This window comes from Thermobia domestica, chromosome 15 (genome assembly GCF_964235325.1).
Source record: "Thermobia domestica chromosome 15, izTheDome1.hap1.1, whole genome shotgun sequence".
NCBI lineage: Eukaryota > Metazoa > Arthropoda > Insecta > Zygentoma > Lepismatidae > Thermobia > Thermobia domestica.
This window is the reverse complement of record NC_137468.1, coordinates 188,074,728-188,099,012: the sequence shown is the minus strand read 5'-3', so window position 1 is coordinate 188,099,012 and position 24,285 is coordinate 188,074,728. Positions and strand designations below refer to the sequence as shown.

The 24,285-nt window shown below is 33.2% G+C and overlaps 1 protein-coding gene across 4 annotated transcripts; it reads right to left on the bottom strand.

Moving 5' to 3' along the window:
* Positions 1 to 1,284: 1,284 nt before the first annotated feature.
* On the bottom strand, positions 1,285 to 23,819 carry LOC145671394 (uncharacterized). Of its 4 annotated transcripts, none has more exons than XM_081740510.1 (3): positions 23,763 to 23,819; positions 11,590 to 12,094; positions 1,285 to 3,613 (listed from the first exon to the last, which is right to left on the bottom strand). In XM_081740510.1, the coding sequence occupies exons 2-3, from the start codon at positions 12,018 to 12,020 to the stop codon at positions 2,770 to 2,772; spliced, it is 1,275 nt and encodes a 424-aa protein (XP_081596636.1). In that variant the 5' UTR covers positions 12,021 to 12,094; positions 23,763 to 23,819; the 3' UTR covers positions 1,285 to 2,769. The 4 variants fall into 4 exon arrangements, with proteins under 4 accessions (XP_081596636.1, XP_081596637.1, XP_081596638.1 ...); XM_081740511.1 differs by lacking the exon at positions 23,763 to 23,819 and adding an exon at positions 23,615 to 23,749; XM_081740512.1 differs by lacking the exon at positions 23,763 to 23,819 and adding an exon at positions 23,611 to 23,713.
* Between the last annotated feature and the right edge of the window lie 466 nt (positions 23,820 to 24,285).

The following is a 24,285-nucleotide window of genomic DNA, read 5'->3' as shown; positions in this document are numbered from 1 at the left end:
GGTGACATGGTTCTCGTTCTATACTTTAGTATCAGTGATTCCTTAATACATGGCCTGGTTCTCTTTCTATGCTTAAGTATCACTCTTGAATTAATAAGCAGCACGGTTCTCGTTCTATACTTCAGTCTTCTCTTACTACGTGGCGTAGTTATCATTCTATATTTCAGTATCAGATCTTCCTTTAGTATGTGACGAGGTTTTTCTTTTATACTTGAGTACCAGTGTCTCCTTAACAGGTGGCATGGTGTCACGTTCTATACTTCAATATCGGTCTCTTCTTAATAGGTGGCGTAGTTCTCGTTCTATACTTCAGTATAAGTCTCAGCTTAATGTGTAGCGTGGTTTTCGCTCAGCATTAATTTTTAGGTTTATAAAATAACTTATTTTCACTAAATTTCTCAAGAACTACCCACGAACTTTTATACTGACGTATATAATTTCCATTTACTTAATGAGGTCTATTGATTGGCATATCTGATCTCTGGACAAGTTAATATCTGTTAAACGCTAATAACACTGTTGAATTTTTACACGATACACCGATAAAAATGTAGAATAAAAAATGCCTTGCATAAAAACTTTTTCCCTTGTGAATAGTTACTAAAATATTTGCTATTATTTTTTAATGCAACTTATAAAGAATTGCAAATTAATTCTAACAATTTGTGATTATGAACGGGTAGTATACTAAAAATCAGTGACATAGCCAAAATCTTATGAATAGGGGACACAAACACTCACCAAAAGTACCCGATGGAAAGAAATCACAAAAAATTTCGAAGACACTATCTTTGTTTCTCAACATAAGCTCGATACACTTTTCCCAAGGATGTTCAATAGCTTCGATACCTTGTCTATAGTGAACTCTCGAGCTGCTCAATATAATCGTTAACCGCAGACTCTACCTCTTCATTGTTGGCAAATCTTTTAAACCGAGTAATTTTAAGTTTAGAAAAACAAAATAATCCGGGGTACTAAATGTGGCGAATAGCGTGCGTGAGTAAGATATTTAAACTTGAACATTTACTAATTGATCGGTACAACAATTGTGTAAACTTGTGCATCGTATTCATAAAATGACACTATCTTTATGTATCGTAGAGGGTAGTAAACGTTAAAATATGAGATAAGTAATGACTGCTTGTGTTCCGAATCTTCCAACGTTGGTTAAGCAAATTACAAGAATAACTAAAACTTTTCTTATCAGATTATATACACTTATTAATCAAAACTAAAATACATTGTTAGGTTTGGTCTTGGAAGTTAGTATTCAAACCACTCATATCAAACTGGAAGAAAATTTAGTAAATCATTACGGAACTCTCAACATCTCTCATTACAAAATGCAACTTGAATTGAAAAAAAAACACCATCTTTAAGAACGAAAATTAAATTATTCTAATGTAAATAACAAAATTAAATTGATTTCTAGTGCACTAGGTTATATCCTTGATTTTATATTTGAAATATATATACAGTATATGTATATACATACTCACTTAAAATTAAGTAGAAAGGAATACGTAATCCACAAGTTGAAATGATTTTAAAAAATTATGAATGTAACCTGACAACATAAAAGAAGAATCCGTAGCTTCTATATAAGTAAGCTAGTTAGTAACTCTACACAAGAAATAAAATATTAGAAAAGTCATAAAAAAACCTCTATATAATTCGAGAAATGAGGCGGAATTGCAATATAAACCTTACAAATATGAAACAATATCTTCCCATTCTAACATGAATATTGGGAACTCTTATCTAATTATTTCCTAAATTGTTTGCGATAAGCTTAAGCTACATTTAGGGAAATAAACACCAAAGAAACTAGTGAAAGAATGACGGAGTAGCAATGCTGTTAATTAGTATCAACCATTATATATTTCTGTCCTAACATTCATTTCATTTTGTTGAAGACTTCATTTTCTTAAGTAAATTTATTTCCTGAAAATAAAATCAACAATTGACAAACACTACCGAACAATTTAAAAATATAGCAAACTTAAAACTACAGTTCTTATATCAGGAATGGTTGTCGACGTAGTTAAAGAAAAGCAGAATCAGATATATAGAAACATTAAAATATTGCAATATCAACGTGATTCATTTCATATCTGCTTTTAGATATTTCAAAATGTAATTAAGATATTCTAAAAAACAAACTTGGGCTAGGATGCTATTATCTACAATCAGCTGAGTTCAACATTAAGAAATGTATACAAGAAGCTACTTGCATTAGATTATAATCGAAACTTTTTCATATGAAATAAACATTACTGAATTAGTTTTATTATAACTCGAATTTTTAATGCAATAAAAATCATAATGTACTTGAAAAGTGAGAGTTTGAATTGTGTACATTAAGTTAAACAGTTTATCCAGCTGTTTAAAATGCTGTTTGTTAAACTTAAGTTTACAATGCATCGTATTTAGCATCCCTGATAGTTTTTACATACATAAATGAATACGTGGCTAAGAGCAGACTAAATTTAGAAAATAATGCAAATAAATCTCTCGTATATCTTTTTCCGTAATTCTGAAATTAATTATGATAGACATACAAATGCTCTGAGCATCTAATAATTTGGAGAAATGTTTAGATTTTTATCATATCTTCTATTGACTATATGGTTAGTATAAGTAGTCTCTGCGCGCTACTCTATATTGTTAGTTCCGTTCGGAGCTGGTAGGTTTCAGATTCCAAGTTGGACTGCATAATTGCGTTTCTCAAGAGTAGACTGAAAGAAATGCTAAAAACAAACCAGGTTTCTAGCAAATATGAAGTTCTTCACCTTCGTCTGGAGATTGACCTACATAATTCGATCTCTTTCTAACTGGTTTTCCACATACCTTACATTTAGGAGGTTTCTTAATTCCATGTATTAACAAATGGTTCGATAAATGTGATGGAAGAAGAAATTCCTTACCACATTCCGGGCAAGTACGAGGTCGATTATCTGCATGTGTCAACATGTGTTTCGGTAAATACGATTTTCTCAGGAACCTTTTTCCACACACTTGACAGGCGTGAGGTTTTTCACCAGTATGTATTAACATGTGGTTTGTTAAACTAAATTTTACAGTAAATGATTTACCACACGTTTGACAAAAATGTGGTTTCTCTTTTGTATGTGTTAGCATGTGTTTTCTCAAAGTGGAAATTTGCCTAAACCCTTGTCCACAATCTTGGCATTTATGCGGTCTTTCACCTGTATGGATTAAGATATGTTTTAGTAAAGTGGACTTTGAATTGAATCCCTTGCCACATTCAAGGCATTCATGAGGTTTTTCATTTGTATGTGTAAACATATGGTTAACTAGAGTAGTCTTTAAACTGAATCTCTTTCCACACTCCTGACAACTATGAGGCTTTTCATGTGAATGTGTTAACATGTGCCTTAAAATATTAGCTCTCTGATTAAATCTCTTTCCACATACCTGGCATATATGAGGTTTCTCACCTGTATGTGTCAACAAATGATTTTTTAACACAAGTTTCCGACGAAATGATTTCCCACAGTGTTGGCAGAGATGAGGTTTATAAGCATTAGTGTATAATATTCGTTTCTTTAAAGGTTTATTTCCTTTTTTGTACGAAGCTTTTTCGTGCAATCTAAAATGAAAAGTGAACAGAATATTAGAAATAATAAATAGTTTATAGTATGTGCAATAGAACTCTATCGCGATAATTTCAACGTACTACAGAAATTTCTATTTTATAGTTTAGTTTCATTCGTTTGTTTCCGTACACACTGTTTGGTGTAGTACCAAAATCATTTCAACATTCCGAGGAAAGTTGTGAAATAGAAAACGCTTTGCTTACTTAAAATATAAATTGTTCTATCGATTACAATAAAAGAGAAAAGAAAGTTCTCGATGTCTCAAGGAAGAATATAACCAACAGGACATATGTTGTAAGAGGAACGTAAAGTAATTGGATTAATTCTTACATGTAGAGTAGACGAAGTTTCTAGTCAATTATATATTGGATTTTTCTCGTTATAATTTTGATATCTGTGGATTAAGCTGCAAGCAGGGGATATTTTATTATCTGTTATATTACTAAGTTCTGCCAAATAATGCATATAATCCAAATAAAAACAACCTAGAATACAAAATATTTATTTCGTACCCATTTAATGACAAGAGTGGAATTCTGTAAAATGGGAGACGTACTCACCATACTACGTACTATACAAATACAACTAGGTTATGTTGGATTTTTATTAGAGTCAAACTTCCAAAGTGTGCTTGTGTAACTTAAAGTGTGTTGAGCAACATATTCCTAACTGAGAAAAATATCTATTTTTAAATAAATTTAAAAATAGTGTTGATTCTTCTTTGGGGAATGGCTGCCAATGCACAATTTTAAACCTGGCGAACAAACACAAACTATGCAAGTTGTATTGTGGTTGAGGGATTAAAACAGTGTGGGATGTTTCTCTTTAGCTGATATATTATATTTGACAAGATTTTTGCAGTTGCTGCTAGTGGCTTTTTATTTTTCCCACTATTTCAATACTTGTAAATTGATCGTTTCATCTTGCGAAGTTTTATTTTCGTTTCGTCGTATTGTAGGTTGTTTTTATATCAAGTTCACCTATATCCTGCCTTGCTACAGATTCGTCAACTATTAATTCTGCATCCCGAGATGAGAACTACCCTTTAACATTATTCATAATTTTGAGTGAGCTTCGGGAAGGGAAATGGAGAAAAAGTAAACAGAACTTGATAGAAAAACTTGGAAGAAGTGGATAACTGTGTCTGCCTTGCATCTATATGTTGAGATTAAAAAAAAAAAAAAATTAAAAAATTGTGGATTGAATTTGTGAAAGGATAATGTGTTTTTCATAATTTTTCAAGCGGTATGTTGCGCTGACATATAATCAAATAAGATAGGTGATGCTCATTTAAAATTCGTGTAGAAAGTATAATAGAAGGAAATTTAGAATATGCTTATTTGCATTACGCAATTCGAACCTGAATTATTTCTTCTGTATTTTGTGAATATTCATTTTTAATTATACTGTCAGTTTCTAATTTACATATTTTTCTTCTTATTATTATATACACTTATGTCCAAAATGATTGTCGCATATCTTCAACTGTCTTCTTGTAAGAATATAATTTAATAATGATTTTGCAGGGTACTTTTAATACTGATACTATGTGTATAATCGGAAAATGTATATTTGTGGTAAATTTCATAGGAAAATAATTATAAATACGGAAATTAGAATGAACCAAAGAAAATGTTGCTAAATGGACAAGAAAGTTTTATTTTCGTTTTATTGTCCTTATTTACTGCTCTTTTGATATGAAATTTGCCATGTACATGTCTTTCCCGATTACACACATATTAACATTAGAAGAAATACCTGGCGAGTTTGTTATGAAATTAAATTCCTACAACAACATAGTTATAGACATGCGACAATAATTTGGTCAAGAGTGTACATTATCTACATATTAGAAATTCCCAATGTACTATTGAAATTGTTTTTTGTACAGTAAATTAAAAAAATAACATAATTTGAGTATGAACTGCTAATAGGAAATATTCATACTATTTAAGAAATCGAGAGGCATAGGATAATAAAAAATCATTTCTTTAGTAATGTGTTCAGAACTTTGGTTAATTGTGTTTTTCAACCAAGTGTTGATTGATGAACAGCCACCAACATAAACAAGTAGTAGAGGTTGGAGCCGTAAGAAATAAAGGGTCTTATATCAACTTATTTATGTTTGTGACTTTACACCATGGGCTGAAATATGCTATACCAGTAAACGTCATGAAATTTTATTTCAAAGCGTACTGAACACATTTATTAGGAAAGTTCCGATGGCGAAAGTGGAAAATCTCGCATCTCCAGTTTTTATGGAATTATAGATTTTGGTTGCATTCAATTCCCCACACCTAAATCTGTGTGTGTACAAAAGCTCGTAAAGGAAAACCCAATAAAAACGTGGAAAACAAATTTTCAAAACCTCGTATCGCATATAAGATAATGTAAAAGCATATATATATATATATATATTTTGCTCTTCTGGAAATGAGTTAAGTTGATTATAGTTTAGCGTCCCTTTCAGCAGCGAGACTTATATGAAACGTGGACCTAGTGATTCCCGTGGAATCCGAACCAGATGACCTCAGGCCGGGAATCGAACCTGGGTCTCCCACGCCATTGCTCTCCTGAAAAGTTTAGTTTGATGAGTTACGAGGTTTTACGCTTTCGCCGAGATAAATAACTTGTCCTGATGGATTTCTATATAGGGCTTTGCGTTGCTTTCATTACTGGAGCTCTAGGAGATGAGCCTATTTAACGTTGTATTCACATAAATTCCCATTGGGAATCGAATCGGCCGTCATATGCCATACGTCCAGCATCATGTCATAAAAGCGAGCAATGCTGAGAGAAAAGCTTCGGATATACATCATTGGCAATCATTTTAAAAGGAGGAATGTACATGTTATAAAAAATACTAATTGTTATATTAAGAAAATCACTTTAAGAATCAGAACAGTAAGAACAGAAGAATTAGACAAGGTGGTAATACTGATGGTTAAGGGACGGAAGTTCTTCGTGGTCATTGCATGTTAGGTATGTGTATCACTTGCCGACGCCAAACATGTAAATGACATATTAAGGAGGACACCACAGAAAATGGAGCAGTATCATGCAACATTAGTTAAGGAAAGCACCAACTGAGTATACACGACGATCAGGATTTGATTTGCAAATGACTCATGAGTTTGATTGCTTAGTTACATCCTAATACAGAATATGGAACTCTGGTACTTTTAAATTGGTAGAGAATTGTGCAACTACATTATATCTCCCTCCCAAAAAAAGCATGAAATGGAAAAAAGAAGGAAATCGTGATTCGCAACAGAGTAGGCCGGAAAGGGAAAAGTGCACAACGTGGCTTTTGATATGTTATGTAAGTTGGGTAGTACCATATTCCTCTATTTACAGACGTGTTCAAATCATTAGACTCAATATTCAGTTTCTGAATATTTTACTGTTCTTACAATATTACGTGAGAAAATACGTTCGAACTTAGTCCAAATTACTGTTTGAAACTCTATCCTAATTTCTAATGGGTGTGACATATGCTTTTCAATATCAATAAAACAAATGCGTACGTAACATTCAAATATAATTAGTATGAAGTGTGCATATCCAAATTGGAAACAAAAAATGAAATGGAATACTTACAAGAAAATTATCTCACACAAAGATTAATATTTCTTATGAAGTCCCTTATTCTTTATTAAGTCTTTTATCCTTTGTGGCATCCTATGTACGAGTTTAGCATATTTTCCCTTCAATTTAGCAACATGATACCACAAATTGTTCATTTCCTTGATCAATTGATGTTTGGTTGTAGTATGCTTCTTCTTTAGACTTTCCTTCATGAAGGTCCATAGGTTTTCAATCGGTTCATATCAGGACTAGTGCCTGGCCACGGAAGAACACTAATTTCGTTGTCCTGGAAGAATTTTGTCACAGCTTTGGCCCGGTTGCATAGGGCTGCATCATGCATAAAGATGAGTTGTACGTCATCAAACCAGAGTGCAGTCTGGGAAAGCAGTTCTACTTGAAAAATTTGCAGGTATTGGTCATGCTTCATTCTCCTCTCTATTATATACAGTCTTCTAGGTCCGAAGACAGAGATCCCACCCAGACCATGACTGAAGATGGATGCTTCACTGTTTGTACTCCGTGAAGCATCCTTCTTCAGTCATACAGTCTTCAGTCATTTAGAATTCAGTCAAGCAGTTCTTCAGGCATCCTTCTTTATTACTTCAAGACATTCCAACTTGAATTCCCCCGAGATCAACTTCGCACATATTGTGAACATTCATCAGACACAAAAATACATGATTCATCACTGAAACACACTATTCTCCAATCGTCAGCAGTCCAATATTCTAGACTTTGTGCCCATTTGAAGCGCTTTTTGCATGATTGGAGTAGAATCTAATTTTTATTTTCTTTCTTGGCCATGTGCTTTTATTCCCTCGGCACAAAGAATCCTTCGAATATTTTCAGGCCAAATGTCTCCGCCATACTCAGACACTTTTATGCTTAAGTGTATTACAAGTTGCACTTCTGTTTCCCAGAGTCAATTTTTTTAGTTTTCTGATACCTCTTAGTAAGAGCTTTGGTTTTCTCCCACACTTCAAAATCGTATTTTGGCTCTTGTTCATTTCAACAGAGATCCTACTCAGATTTTTGTTCTATCCCAACTTTACTAGCAATGTGTCGCCGTGTATATCTTATTTCCACCAGAAGTATTTTGTTAACTTCCATTTTACGAGCAGAAAGGTCTTTTGCTTTTCCCATTATGCTGCAAATACAGGACCACACAGAATAAAAGGTTGATACACGAAACATGTCACGATTATTTTAAACTGGCCCATTCGAACTGTTGAACGCTTTGAATGTCGTTAACTTCTTACGACAGCAGCCACAACACTTCAGACTGTAACTTGTTGATAGAAACCACAATAACTATCTACAACTGAAAAACCACTTTCAGAATTCCCCCCCCCCCTCACTAATACCATCTGCTGTTCAACGGTGATATCACCACTTCAACTGTACAGTAAACAAATGAAGGACCGTATATTTGTGGTTTAACCATTATATTAAATATTCTAGAACTCTGAAATTGGGACTATCATTTTTGCATTTTTGGAGCGTGAGTCTAATAATCTGAACACGTTTGTACTGTAGTCAGATTTTTACTTTTACAGTGAACACACACCTCTGGGTCTTATTTGTCAGTGCTACTGTGCTGACTCCTGTCTCTGCAGTCTCAATGGTTCCCACAAAGCAACGGAAGAAATCGCTACGTGTAAGCGTAATTAGTAAAATTGGATAATAAACACTGAACATCTGTTTCTATGCCATTTTTTATTTGCGCAAATTGTACACATGTACGCGCTTGATGCACCAACGCCAATAAAGTAAAGGGTACTTAATATATTCTGAGTATTTCTAGTAAGAGATGTGTTTTAATAGTTAAAAATTCTAATTCGAAACGAATACTGAAAACTAAACCATTGTGAAAAGTTAACTAGCTTCTTTTCTCATATACTACATTTTATTTATTAACTTCTAATTAAAAACACGCTAATATTTACATGGTGCATTGAAACTCAAGTATGCCCTCGATTACAAAAGTCTCGAAAGCAAATGATCCCTCACATTTATGCAGCATGGAAAGTAACTCCGCCGGAAACCTTTATGTGGGGTGAGGGCGATCCCTTACTTGAAATGAAAGAAAAAATTAACAAGCATGGGTCGGGAAATGCCTCCTTTTATAGTTAATAGTTTGCCAAACTTTGAAACTATAAGAAATCTTTGAGTTTTACGTCCCACGGTTATGCCGGTTAGGCTAAAGGAGACGGTGATGATGAGAGATGAGTGAAATGGTGGAATGAAGAAAGTGGGAGGAAACGGGAGAACCCCGAGAAAACCCACGAGCACGGTGTTTGTCCACCACAAAGTTCACTTGGCGGAGGCTGGGATCGAACCCGGGACCCCAAGCACCAGAGGTGAACGCTCTACCACTGAGCCACCGTGCCCCCCCTTGAAACTATAAGAATCGCTACTAGTTGAAAGAATTACTAAATAAGATTTTTATAGTTCGCGTTTACACTTTAATCAGGGCTGTAATGAAGAGTATGAGCTATGTTTCTGAAAACGGTCTAGATAATACTTCTAAACAGTTTAGCAATGCATTACTGCTCAGTGCTGAAAGGGGCGCTTAACTCGAAGTCGATCTTGAAGCAACTAATTCATTCGAAAGTTCATTTCAGCAACAAAATGTAGACTTATTGTTATCCCATACTGAATATACATTTGTTAATCGGAAGAAATCTTCAAAATATGCAGGAAGTTCCGTAAATCTAGCGAAGACCAAATTTGCTGAAAGCTCGTGGGTGTTCCCCATCTTCAACTTGCTGTACATAATGTGACAATTTACTAGTCTCTACTTACTGTCATTTTATTATCATTTATTTGAATTACAATTGTTGCACACATTTTTCTACGGCTTCGCAAGTTACTTTCACATTAACATATCAGAGGTAAAAAGTTAAAATGTAATTCAAAATTATTAATATGGTAAACGCTTTTAAGAAGTTTGATATATATATATATATATATATATATATATATATATATATATATATAGATAGATAGATAGATAGATAGATAGATACCAGGCGTTGTTAAGTTCCAAAATTGGGAAGTGCATTAAAATTTTATTTTGATTCATAATTATTTGTATATGAATGTGACTGAGGACACATAATGTTTCGAAACTCTAGTGCGGAATCCTCTTGTCCTTGAAATAATACAAGTTAATATTTGGCTAGAGATTAGGAAAAGATTTGTCCCATCTTGCATATGTGCAGCCACATAACCCCGACCCAGATAGAAGTTTCACGATATTTCCTCCTCCCCATGAAGTTAGGTAAGAAACAAGTTTACTTAATGACGGTTAAAGTTTAATTACATTCTTTTCAAAAGTAAAGTTCAATCGACTTTTCTGTGAGGCAGGGTAATGCAAGAAATAGCCAAGTCAGCATACGTGAACAATGGTAACATCGAGTATCGTGGCATGGTGCAAAATCTCTCATAATCAAATTAGGGTTTCTGACTCCATATTTAAAAAGCTGGAAATTTTTGTCATTCGCGTATAGAAATAAAAGCCCACAATTGTTCCTTTTAATATTTGTCTCCTTTTAATTTTTAATTTAATTTTTTATAATTTAAAATTCCTGCCTTATATCACGTGTCAAAATTCACAGTTCCCAATAAGTATCACGTGATCAAGAAGACTCATAAGAAATGTGAAGTGACCTCCAAGCAGAAAAAGGCGACATGTTCGAGAAAGTAATTACTGATATGAAACTGAAGTTGTCGGAAATCTATTTATGTTTTTAAGGATAATGTTTCATCTTCAACACCAAAGATGAAAAAAGTAAATCCCATTGGCTAGGGAAGTTTCCAGAGCAAGTTGGTATAACTGGAAAATGGGCTACAGTGATAGTGCAAAGGGCATATCTCATTTCCTATCTTAGGAATTGTGCTAGGTAGTGCTCTAGAAATGGCGAGAGATTAGCTCTTATCGGTGGTAGTTAGTTAATTTTGGGTAGTACCTCCTTACTACTACTAAAAGTACTAATTTACTAGTAGTACCTCCTTCGTTAATTAGACTTATAGTGATACGACACTCCATCTTCGCATGTGTGGCAGTAAGGTTACAAACTTACATTTTATCTCTTGTAATAAAGCTTGTGAGTCAACTGAGCGAAATAAAAAGTTACGTTCTTATCATCTCAACTCCATATACCACACGAATGCATATACACACATTTACACGTTTAACACATTTACATCTTACACATTTAAGCAATGGGGTGATTTTTTCTTGCGATTATTAAACTTTTTGCAATTCTATTAGCTTAGTTTAAGACAAACGAATAAAAAAATATGTAATAAAATATTCCAAGTGCTGAAAGGAAATATTTATTTAAAACATGCAAGAAATGAACACGTGGAAATGTACCTCTGTTCCTGAGTACTGCTATCTGTTTCTTGAGAATCACTTTCTTCAACGTTCTCTTCGACGTGATCCTCAATAATGCCGGACATATTACTGGTTGGCTCTTTCATTGTCTGTGTAAAATCACTCGATTTTGGATGTAAAACAATGACATTATTTCGAAGATCTTCGCCACTTACGGGTAAATCAGACGTAAAATTAGGCTCCAAAGTTTCTCTCGAAAGGGACAGTTCACTGCCATTGTCTTCCTCCGTTCCATTTCCTTCTTGTTCCTTACATTCTAAGTATGATGTAGAAGGTACTGAAGCAGAATCCGCACTTTCAACGTCATTAGTGTATTTATTGCATTGTTCATAACTGTAACTTTCAACGGTCTCATCTTCTATTTTTATTTCAACTTTCACAGAAGCAATATCAAAGCAATCGAAAGACATTTTGTTAACTTACAGTTCTTAACTGCAAAGACTTCAGAACCTCAGCACTCAGTATTTGAGAAAAAAGAACAATCCTGAAAGCATTAACAAAAATATCAATCACAATTATGTAACATTGTAAGGAGCGAAAGAAGACGCATATAAAGGCAAAACTTAGCTACCTGAATCAAAAAGTCTTTCGGTGAAAAAGGATAAGCGACTGTTGAGGCTACTTGCAGCATCAGTGCTGAAAGAGACACTACATTCAAACTGTTAAGACTAATGATGCAACGATAAAAGACGTATAAACCAAGTATGAGTTACTTTCGAACTAATTTACTTTCTTAATTTAAAACTGCTTATTTCTTTGTAGATATTCTAGATATACATTAAAAGATTTTAAAATATTAATGGGTACTTTTCTTAATTTGGATTCTAACAATTCCTAGTAGGCCTCATATAATATAGCGGATTGAAATATGATGCTTGAGCACGCTACTATAAAAAGTAAAAGCACTTATTTAAAAGCAGAACTCAGAATGGAATGCCCAACAGCGTAAACTTGCACATATTAAAATTCTCTTCCTTTCACGTTTAAATCCGTTATTTTTCTGCACACTTTACAGCTCCACTGGATTCGAAGTATACATACTTAAGTATTTGCTTTTAAAACCTCGTGACAGACGCAAAAACTATGTCTACAGAAGAAATAAAAGTGTAACATATATTCAATTTTTTTTTCGATAATCGATTTGCTTGTTTACAGTTCAGCGTTCCCTGCATCACAGGAAACATATGAGACTTGGGTTTACACCATAATTGGGGATCACATTCGCCAGCAATAAAGAACAACTCAGGTCACCGAAACTGAACGCGAGTACGCAAACCATGCTGGCAGGACGGAGTTCCTTTTCATCCTCTGGACAGAACTATAGCATTATTTGATTGCCAATTCAACAATTTGTTTTATAAAATTACAAGTTAAAGCGAGCTTATATTCACCAACAATGGACAACCATACGGTTTATCTGGTCATCCATCACGGTGTTGTTACATTATTCTAACTAGAATTCATGCATCTTCAGTACTAACGAAGTACTTTTTTTTTTCATTCTGTTGGACATAGGGGATCTTGACAACTACGCCGTATTCGTTTCGCACGTGAAACAGAAATGAAATGCAACAGGAAGTGCGAGAAAGGCTTTCTTCGATATATATATATGACCGACTTGGGAAACACTAGCATGTCACATTTTCTAACTTTCCAGTAAACTGAAAAAGAAAGATCGATATTCCATAGCTCATTCAATGCAATGACACATACCAAGCAAGGTTCCTGTAGCATGTGCTGTTACATTCCCACATTAAACTACCTACGTACTGCTCTCTGGATGGATGAAAACCCATTCCACCTAATAAGTCAATTTCATTGAAAGGAGCATGTACGGGAATCTGCTTCCCCGAACCGCTGATATATATGTATATACCAGTTTTGACCTCATAGTTACAAAACACTCAATATTTTACTATCCAAATTCGACAGGAATACTGTTTGACGTACTCTGTGATATCACAAAAGTAACAGTATTATCAACACAACACAAAGCTATATATAGCTTTTCAAATTGCACTATGCCACATTGTTGCTTATTTCAAATTTATGTTAAAAAAAATTACAATATCGGATTTATACTTCAATGTAGCAAACTTAGGACATTACTATAACACAAAGATAAAAATTTGGTGGTTTCTTAAGCAGTAACAACAAAACTAAGGTGGACGAGGCAATGTCCAAAGTACTTTAGTTTCCAATACTATGATTATGTTATGACGAATTTTGAATTAATAGGAACTAAGACACAAGGAATAGAAAATTTGACTTTTTTCAAAAGCCTAAGGTATTTTGGATTTGCGCTATCCCGTTCGTGCTATTTGCGCTATTACTGTCATAGAATTTGGTTGTGTTTTGATATTTGTGATACTGTAGCGATCTTGATAGCAGCAAAGCAATAACCTAATGTAGTACCATCAGAAAAATACATCTTTATATTGCGTTCGGAAACACTATTAATATGGTGGAATTGGGTGCCGACCTCAGGTGCAGCACACCAGCATTCCTTGTGTGTTTATTTACAAGTGCAAAAGTGGAAACACGTTGAACTACCTCCTACAGAATGGGGTTGGATAGTACTGAACAACAAACTTGTACAAGTTACAAAACTTGAATCGACCGTTCCTGAAAGCCTTCTCAAGCTAATTATGTGTAACTAAAATTTCATCTGAAAGAAATTGTGCGTGTAAAATCAATAAACTAGACGGTGCGTCTATGTGCGGTCAGTGTGCGGATTATGGTTTTAGTATGTCGAGACAAACAATAAATTCAACACGTGCTAATGAAAATGGCATTGAGGTTAGCAATGAGTTAAGTTCTCCATCAGAACAACGTTCGGTGTCCAAACTAAATGTGAAACAACAAGTGTGGTAGCCTATGCACTGTAATCTTCTACATATTTAAAGAATTACCTTGTGTATGCTAATTTATATAATCAATTTGAGTGCCTTTTATTACTGAGCACTGTTTTCATTAACTTTAACTTTACGTATTGCTGTACAAGTGTTAATATAAGGATTTTAATTTTCAATAGTATTTCGTACGTTATTCATAGCGGTAATTTAAAAAATGTATTGAAACTCTTAATGACAAAATTCAAAATACCTTGTATAGCAGGTACGTAACTTCTTCATCCACTCTAACCAAGTACTTGGTAAAAGAAATCTACAATACTCTGAATGGACAGATAGAAGTTACCTTGATCGAGTGCTTCAGAAATACAAAATTGTGTAGTTATTATGGTGTTGGCTGTTATATAAAAGACCAGAAACTGTGCAGTAAGTAACTGAGAACACGTTAATCATTTAACTATTATTATATAGGCAGAATTATCTGCTATATACATAAAAATAGTGAGCTGTGTTCAATGTAAACAAACCAAGTCCGGCGTGCAAGTGTTGCCAACCTATTTAATCTTCTGAGCACTTTCGAGATATCGAAGTTTCGACATGAGTTGTGGAGAATGTCTGAAACGTGTCCCTCGGCAAGAAGCATTAAGTAAAATTCAGTGCGGAATATGCTTTAACTTCTGGCACGCTAAATGTGTTCATTTAAAAGAAACGGATGTTGAATATTTTAAAAATTAAAAACAGTTATGGTTTTGTCAAGTTTGTCAAAAGAAAAGGCGTTCTAGTATGCATAGTGATACATCCGAGTCAGTGTTTCCATCTCTCGCTGAAATCTATTCATTTCTTCAAACTTTGAAAACTGAAATCAGGGAATTAAAGAAAAATAATAGTGAAAGGGAAAAAAGAGCTAGGGAAATCTTTGGATCTCGCGCACGAAAAGCTTGATGAAACCATGGTGACAATCAAACAGCAATGCGAGAAAATAAGTGGGTGTACTAAAGTAATAGAACAGTTGAAAGATGAAAATTTGTAGCTTAAAAACAACTAAAAGATACTCAAAGTGAAGTAGAAGAACTTGAACAATACGGTAGAAGAAATGTAATTGAAATATACGGTATACCGGAAAAGCAGAATGAAGACACGTATGAAATTGTAAAGCATATTGGTAGGGTATTAGATGTAGATATTAAGCGGGAATCAATTGATGTCTGTCATAGGCTTAAAAAGCTCCCTCATCAAACAGCTGGAGGTATTATTGTCAAGTTTATAAGAAGGGAAGATAAAGATAAATTCCTTACGAGGAGAAAAGTAAAACAACTTGAATATAAATCAATTGGGTTATATGAGCGAAGGTATAGTTTATATTATTCAAAGTCTAACTACCTATCGTAAAAAGATTTTTGGACACGCTAGGAAAGTGAAACAGGAAAAGAATTATACTTATTTATGGGTTGACAATATTGGACGAATTCTTCTAGAAAAAATCAAGGGGGTCCTGTAATTCAATTAAAAACTATGGAAGATGTTGTAGTATTGTCGTAAGCCATGGAACTGAGAAAATCTTTGAATATATGTTAAAGACATATATACGGATAAGATAAGTAAATTAAACATATATTATCAAAATGTTAGGGGTTTAAGAACGAAAACTTCTTGATTTATATTTAAGTACTATAGAGTGTGACTTTGATGTAATTATTATGACAGAAACTTGGTTTGAAAGTGACATTATAGATTCTGAAATATTTCACAGTAATTATAAAATATTTAGAAAGGATAGGGTAGGCAAAAGAGGTGGTGGAGTACTTATAGCAGTTAACAATCATTTGGTTACAACCAATATAAAAATAGAAAATGATCTTGAGAACTTATGTGTTAAGGTCAATGCATATGGCAAAACTCTTTATATAGTAACTATATATATTACGCCTGGTTCACTTTTAAGCCGTTATTCATATTTTTATAAAATAGTTGAAGAAAATTGTTCTTTAACGGAAAGTAATATCTTGGTAGCTTGTGACTTTAATATGCCATTAATTAGTGGTACGGATTATGATCTTTTGAATGGGGATATGTATTGTAGATCTTTTGCTAATTTTATAAGTTTACATAATATGTTCTCTTTAAATAATATAAAAAATTGTAATTCTAGAACATTAGATTTAGTCGTTAGTAATATTGGAAATGATATTTTCGTACAAAGATGCGAATTACCACTTATAAGAGAAGATTTGCATCATCCTGCACTAGAAATAGTTATTCCATTCAGGGATCATGGCCGTATGCTAAAAAATGAAGTAAACTTTATTTTCAATTTTCATAAAGCTGATTTTTTAAGAATATGTCAATTAATTCGAGATAAAGATTGGACTATCTTAAGACAATTTGACAACATCGAAGATGCAACACAAACGTTTTATACGATAATGCGTGAAATAGTTACTAATACAGTACCTAAGAAACGAGAATGCAGTGTAAAAAAGTATCCATGTTGGTTTACTAAAGAGATAATCGGTATGTTAAAATTAAAGAAGTATTATAGAAAACATATGAAAGGCTCTACATATAATAGTGATATGTATAAAATAATGAGAAGGGATTCAAAGAAAATGATACGTAAAGCGTATGAATACTATGTTAAAGAAAGTGAGAAGGGAATTAAAGAAAATACAAGGTCATTTTGGTCTTTTATAAAAGGTAAAAGAAATAGCAGTAATTCTAGTAATAATGTTGTGACGTTGAATGATGCTGTATTGGATACAAACAAGCAAGTAGCTGATGGTTTCGCAAATTATTTCCGATCGGTATATGATAAAAATGTAGCATCATATAACTGTTCTGACCCAATGCAAATTGAAGTAAGTAATACTTTGATAATGAATAAAATCTCAGATGAGGAATATAAAAGAGCTACTAAAAAATTAAAACCCAAGAGAGCATGTGGAGCGGACGGAATTCCTCTATATCTGATAAAAGCATGTTCAGAAATTTTACATGAGCCATTGATTACATTATTAACCTTAGTACTTAAAACACAAACATTTCCCAATATTTGGAAAACAACTAGGGTATCACCAATTTTTAAAAGTGGGGATAATAGTAAAGTAGAAAATTACCGAACAATAGCCATAGTTTCTGGACCGGTGAAACTTCTTGAACAAATATTATATGATCGTATTTTCAATCACATAAAACGCTACATTTGTGAAAATCAACATGGATTCTATCCTGGTCGCTCAACAGTAACAAATTTACTTAATTTTACTCAATTTGTTCACGAGGTTATTCATAATCGTAATCGTGTAGATGTAATATATATTGATTTTGCAAAGGCCTTTGACATGATTAATCATGACATACTTCTTACAAAACTTTCAACCTTAGGATTTTGATCAGAGTTACTCAAATTATTTATATCATACTTGAGTCAAAGAAAACAATATGTAAGTTTTCAACAATCAAAATCATTTTGCTATATGAATTCCGGAGTACCACAAGGCTCAAACTTGGGGCCCTTATTATTCCTACTCTTTATAAATGATCTGCCAAGGTATGTTAAGAACTCAAAATGTATATTGTATGCAGATGATGTTAAGTTGTATAAAGAAATACAAACGAATTCTGATATATTAAAACTGCAAGATTTAAATAACATATATACATGGAGTATAAAAAATAAATTAAATTTTAACATTAAAAAATGTATGTTTATGATATTTACAAAACAAAGAACTGTAACTGAAACTCTGCCATATTCAATAGGAAATCAATGTCTGGAGTGTATATTTACGTATAGGGACTTGGGAGTTATATTTAGCAGCGAAATGTCATTTAATAAACACATTTCATTGATCACACAAGATGCCTTCAAGCAATTGGGGTTTGTAATCAGAAGCACTAAACTGTTTACGAACGTAAATATTATTGGAACTCTTTTTAAAACTCTAGTACTGCCAAAATTGGAATATGCGTCAGTGTTCTGGGCAGCTAAATATAAAACTCAAGAAAATCAGATAGAAGCAATGCAAAAAAGATTCCTAAGGTACTTATATTATAAGGAAACAGGACAGTCTGCTCTGGTAAATAGAATATCTTACTCTAATTTGTTAAGCGAATTTAATTATATTAAACTTTCTGCTAGATGTATCATTGCACAAGAAATATGTCTACACAAAATAGTAAATGGCATATTTGATAATAGTGAATTTTTACAATACATTAAATTTAATATCAGTGACAGAACGTTAAGAACAAGAAATCTGTTGTGGTATAAAACATCCAAAACAAATACATACAATAATTCACCATTGGTCAGAATGTGTAAGCTGTATAATAATAGAGCACAAAGTGTAGAAGAATTTGACCTTAATCTTAACCAGCAAGTGTTTATAAAATTAATCAAAAATAAATTTTTACTGAATAATAGTACAGGTTAAAATAAATATAGGTGTAATTATGGACTTTATCTATGTATTGATGTCTTCTTGCTTGCAAATATATGTGCGTGTACTTATATGTGTATGTATTCTTATAAAACCTACATACCTGTAGGGTATGTACTTCAATATGTGTATCTGGAAATTATTCAGAAGCATAAACCTTAACTGTTGTTTATAGCGATATCTATTATCTAACTTTGTGTATCTGAGAAGAATGTTTCTTGCCATTTTTGTGGTTTTTTTGTATTTTTATTTTCATTTTTCTTTTTAATACTATCTTTTTTCTTTTTAATGTTTATCACTTACTAATCTAGTAATTGTTCCTTTAATGTATGTAACAGATTGTAAGAGCCTTCTGTAAATGGAAATTTATTCTCTATTGAAAGTAAATAAATAAATAAAATAAAATGCTTCTAACCGTTTGCTATGAATCTGTAAATAAAATTCGACTTTATGTTCATCCAGTACACGTTAAGGATCGCGTGCCCCACAACATAAATTCATGTTGCTCTCCTAGTTTTCGCCAAAGAGAAATAAAATCGGTGGCGTTTTAAAGCTAATGAAATTGCCTACAATATTATGCAAAAGATATGTTTTAGTAGTCTGTAATCAGTGAGATTTACGTACAAACTTCAAAAGAAGTATTCGAAAAACGTGAACTTTTGCAGTTTATGTGGAAATATTTCAAAGGAAACCTTCGATTTACCCACTATAGTTTATTCTAAAATTTGCAATTAGTTCTCTTCAGTTTGTCACAAACATGAAGGTCTTGGCTTTATTACGTGAAAAGTTATACGCATTCAAAGATTTAACTATGACTTATGGAAACAGGTCATAGGTGGCGTTTCTACCAGATTCTTGGCGTTTCTACCAGAAGTACAACATAACTAGTACCAGATATCCCAGCAAGTTTCGTTTTGTTATTTTAAATGTCTGGGCTAAAGCCTAATTTGACTGGACTAAAGGGATTAGGAGATAATTTATGCTAAGAAACAGTAAGTAGTCGTTGAATGATATTAGTTGCATTCGTTACATATGCCTGCCAATTAGAATATTAAACGTCAGTAATAGAATAAATCTTTTCGGGACAATAGATAATTTAGTAGAAAAACAATAGTTATATTTCAACTGTACGTTAATCTTATAGCAGAGAAATATATTTTAAATTGCTTATCACTAGGGAGCGAAGGTTCATAAAATGTCACTTTTTTCCTAGTATCGCGGCCAGAATGCACATCAAATATACGTAATATACCACTTCGTTCTGCCACCAAAATAGGTAATTTTAGGGATATCTTTCGTATTTTGCCGAGGATAAGCTTTTATACGATTTGGAAACTTTGTCAGTTTTTCTAAATTTCGGTAATTTCGTAAGTTTCAGTACTTTTTCATTTTCTTTTTATGTCATCATTTTAAGTTTTAAATATTCTCAGAACTTTGCACCGAAGTAAGCACATCTCTTACACCATGAGAATTTTGGAGCAAAGCAAGAGAATACAGATGTTTGTCTTTGTACTTATGAACTAAATCTGAAGTTTTCTGCAAATATATTCTTCATTTGGTATTCCTATTTTTCTACATAAATTCGATTAATTCTAAACAATTATTGCACACTTTACATAGTAGTATTATTTCTCTACGTTGGCAAGTCTTTAATTTGGCCATTTCATTCATATTTCTTCGATTCTTTAATTCAGTGATTTGTTCTTTCGATTCCGTACAATTTTATAAAAAACAGGTCAAAACTTACCTAATCTTAAGCTAACCCATTTCTATTTTACCCTACTTATCCCTGTTTTGCTCTATTCTGCCCTACTCTATTACACTACACTCTTTTAAAGCGGTCTTACTAACCGATGTACAGCTGAAGCATCGGAACCGAAAGAATACATCACTGAATCGAGAAAGTAATGAAGTGGCTAAATAAAGACTTCCTCTGTACGTTTTCAGTAATGTGAATACATGAAAACACATGCTACATAGTAAACCAAAATGCAGGAAACGCTGAATAAACTACTGTATTTGCCTTATTCATTAAAGTGTTCACATTTTTATTTAACGAACTTAACTAATTCAGTTGAAGAAGCTACTTCATTCTTTTAGGTATCGTGGATATGATACCGACCATTTGGTATGTACATTGTATTTATTAAAGTTACAGCTCGTAATTTCCTTAATCTTAAGTCATTTCACCGGTCATATATTAATATTTTACAGGTCATGAACTTACGCCCTTACTAATCACACACTGAATGCTTCAAAAATTACGTTCCTTACAAATGTGTCTCGTACACTTTATACTTCGTACTCATCTTTATTAATATGTAAAATCTATTCTAACTGTGCACGACCAAATTACGGAATATTTATGAATGAATTCAAAATACAGCATCACATTATTTTTTAACATAATGATCAACATACCTATATAAATCTTCAAATTAAACTCTAATCTGAAAAAGTAAAATGTTCCCATGCAGGAAATTTTTGGCACATAACTAATGATTAGGAAAATATAATCCTTATAGAAATTTCCTTCGTATTGTTCTTTAAAAGATTTGCGATGGTCTACATGACAGTAGGTTACCTCTTTTAGTGTAGAATATTTGATATTAAATACAATTCTTTTACGATACGTGTATAAATACAGCATCCGAATGTATGGCATAAAAACTACAATGCAAAAAACACGAATCATTAGGTGGCCACTAGAAAACACAAATGCCATCTAACGCAGTTAAGGCAGGGTGAAGCTGGTAGCTGGCGCCTTGGTATGTTCGTAAGGAGCAGGTCCATGAGTGACGGTGAGTATGTGCGTAACAATACAGAACAAACATGGGTTTTGGCAGTCATAAGAATCCGTATAACATTTCTAAACGTTTCACACTAGTAATGCTAGAACTGTAAAATAAAACAGAGCTGTTGCATACTATGCAAAAATATTACTGTCAGAAATTCATACAAAATAGAGTCCTTTTCCATATGAAATTTTCGACTGCCATATAGCGATTGTAATGATTTTACACTAGTAACTCTACACTTGTAGACACAATATACAACTGTCTTACTATTTAATTTTTCCGCCTACAGAAATATTTGTCTTACAAACGTACATTTCGATGCTAAGTACTGCCTCTTACATTTAAATTTTGCAATGAAGCGTGCCTGAAAATGACCTGCACCAAATTTCGACTTATATGAACTGATATGTGTTTAAACACAAACAAACTATTTGCTGAGCAAAACAATATATTCACATTAAAAAACTACATAAGTGTGACACTTTCGCCAATTAACACTTTGGCTTCATCACACATTATCAAGGCTTGATAATTTCTGAAGAAGCCAAAGTAGTAGTTGGCAAAACTGTCACATGTATGTAGTTTTCTAATGCGAATTTAAGGTTTTGCCCAACAAATATTTTGTTTGGATTGAATTTTATACAATGTAAAGCTTCTACATATTGAAAATATTGCTGATATATAATGTACCGGTATATCCAGTTGGTTAAACGCGAAAAATATTTTAGCGACCTTCATTAACAGGAACTATGTATTGTCTTCATTCTGCATATTATTTTACATTTTATTGCAGTTTTACTTTTCTATTCCGCGGTAAAAAAAAAAAAAAAAAAAAAAAAAAATGAAATCTTTGAGTTTTACGTCCCAAGGTTATGCCGGCTAGACTAAAGGAGACGGTGATGATGAGAAATGAATGAAATGGTGGAATGAAGAGTGTGGGAGGAAACGGGAGAGCCCCGAGAAAACCCACGCACACGGTGTTTGTCCACCACAAAGTTCACTTGGAGGAGCAGGGTTTGAACCCGGGACCCCATGCACCAGAGGTGAACGCTCTACCACTGAGCCACCGCGGAAAAAAAGAAAAAAATAGCTTATATTATCCAGACATAGTTTTCAATGATATAACTCTTAGAGTGTAACCTTTAAGATGTTCCATAATACCGCAACGCAATGCTATAATGAAAGGAGTTAATCTTCCGTACTTGGTATCCACGACCTAATAAAAATTTACACACCATAAAACAATAAGTTGTTAATATGCTTCAAAACAATAGACAAACTGAATTCGGGTATATTTGTACGAAAATAAAAGGGGGATTGCATTTAGAATCTCCCCAACTAGTTTCATGGCTCGAGAACCGAACCCCTTATTTTTGTGTAAATTTTGATAAGGTATTTTGTGTTTGTCTAAGGTAGAAAACAATGAGCCCTGCGGATTTTTCTAACCCCCTTCGTTCGTTGTTGCTCGCTCAGCTATACCTATTTTGTGAAGTAACACTGGAAATCTTATATGTGCATGATTGGGGGAGAAACTAAAAGATTCCCGGAAAAAGTAAAGAGCAGAGTATAATTAGGTTGGTAATTATTTGGACACAATTTCTGTAAAATCAGTTAAGTTCTAAAGCAAGGTTAATATTCAGGGAACATTTAATAAGTGTTATACAGTATATGCCTAATCAACATATTGATAAAGAACAGGTTAGAAGCCCCGCAGGGCTTCGTTAGGTTGTTCTCGACATGAAATGAGCAAATTAAAGACTTGCCTAAATTTTTGGGGGACTTGTACAATCTGTTGATCCGTATAGTAAAACTGAATCAAAGGATAAATGTAGATGAATTACGTTAAATGCCGCAGTGTAGGTCCAGCAATATTGAACCTTACCGAAACTATTCAACCTAAGCTCAACTAACCTACCTACGTTAGCTTATGCTAAGCTACCGTATGCCTTAAAATGCTCGACTTATTTTGGGGCATAAAGGCCGTTAAATGTACAGTACACTTAATATTATTAACTTCCATTTGCCATTGATATAAATATACAGGGTCAACCTGAACTACTAACCTAGAAGCGTGAACAGGATTTCTTATAATCAATCAGAGTTGCCATTAGCTATACAAGAGACTAACTAAATTGTACTCACTGTTGCCAACTCGCCAGTGCGAAATGTCGCTAGTTTAGTACTCTAAAGTCGCTAGAAGTCGCTAAACGCCTTCTGCCAAGTCGGTAAAACAGTCGCTATATAATTTTACAAAGGAATTAAAATAATTTAAAAATTTTTCATGTACAATGGAAGACTCGAGTATTTTTTCTTTAAAAAAAATAGCCATCTTGACATAACCACTGCACTATGCGCTTTGAAGAATACAAAATTAATAAATATAGCATTAAAAGTTTGCAAATTCTTAACATTTTGGATCACTTTTTCCATTCCCTCTTATAGATTACGATTATCTTTTTTTGGAGGGGGGTTGGGGAATTCATGTTGCTTTCGTATTGGAACACTTCACCGAACTCACCCCACGAAATTTCTGTATAATTTATATTAAGAACAACCGCAGTTAAATTAATATATAAATCACACGCA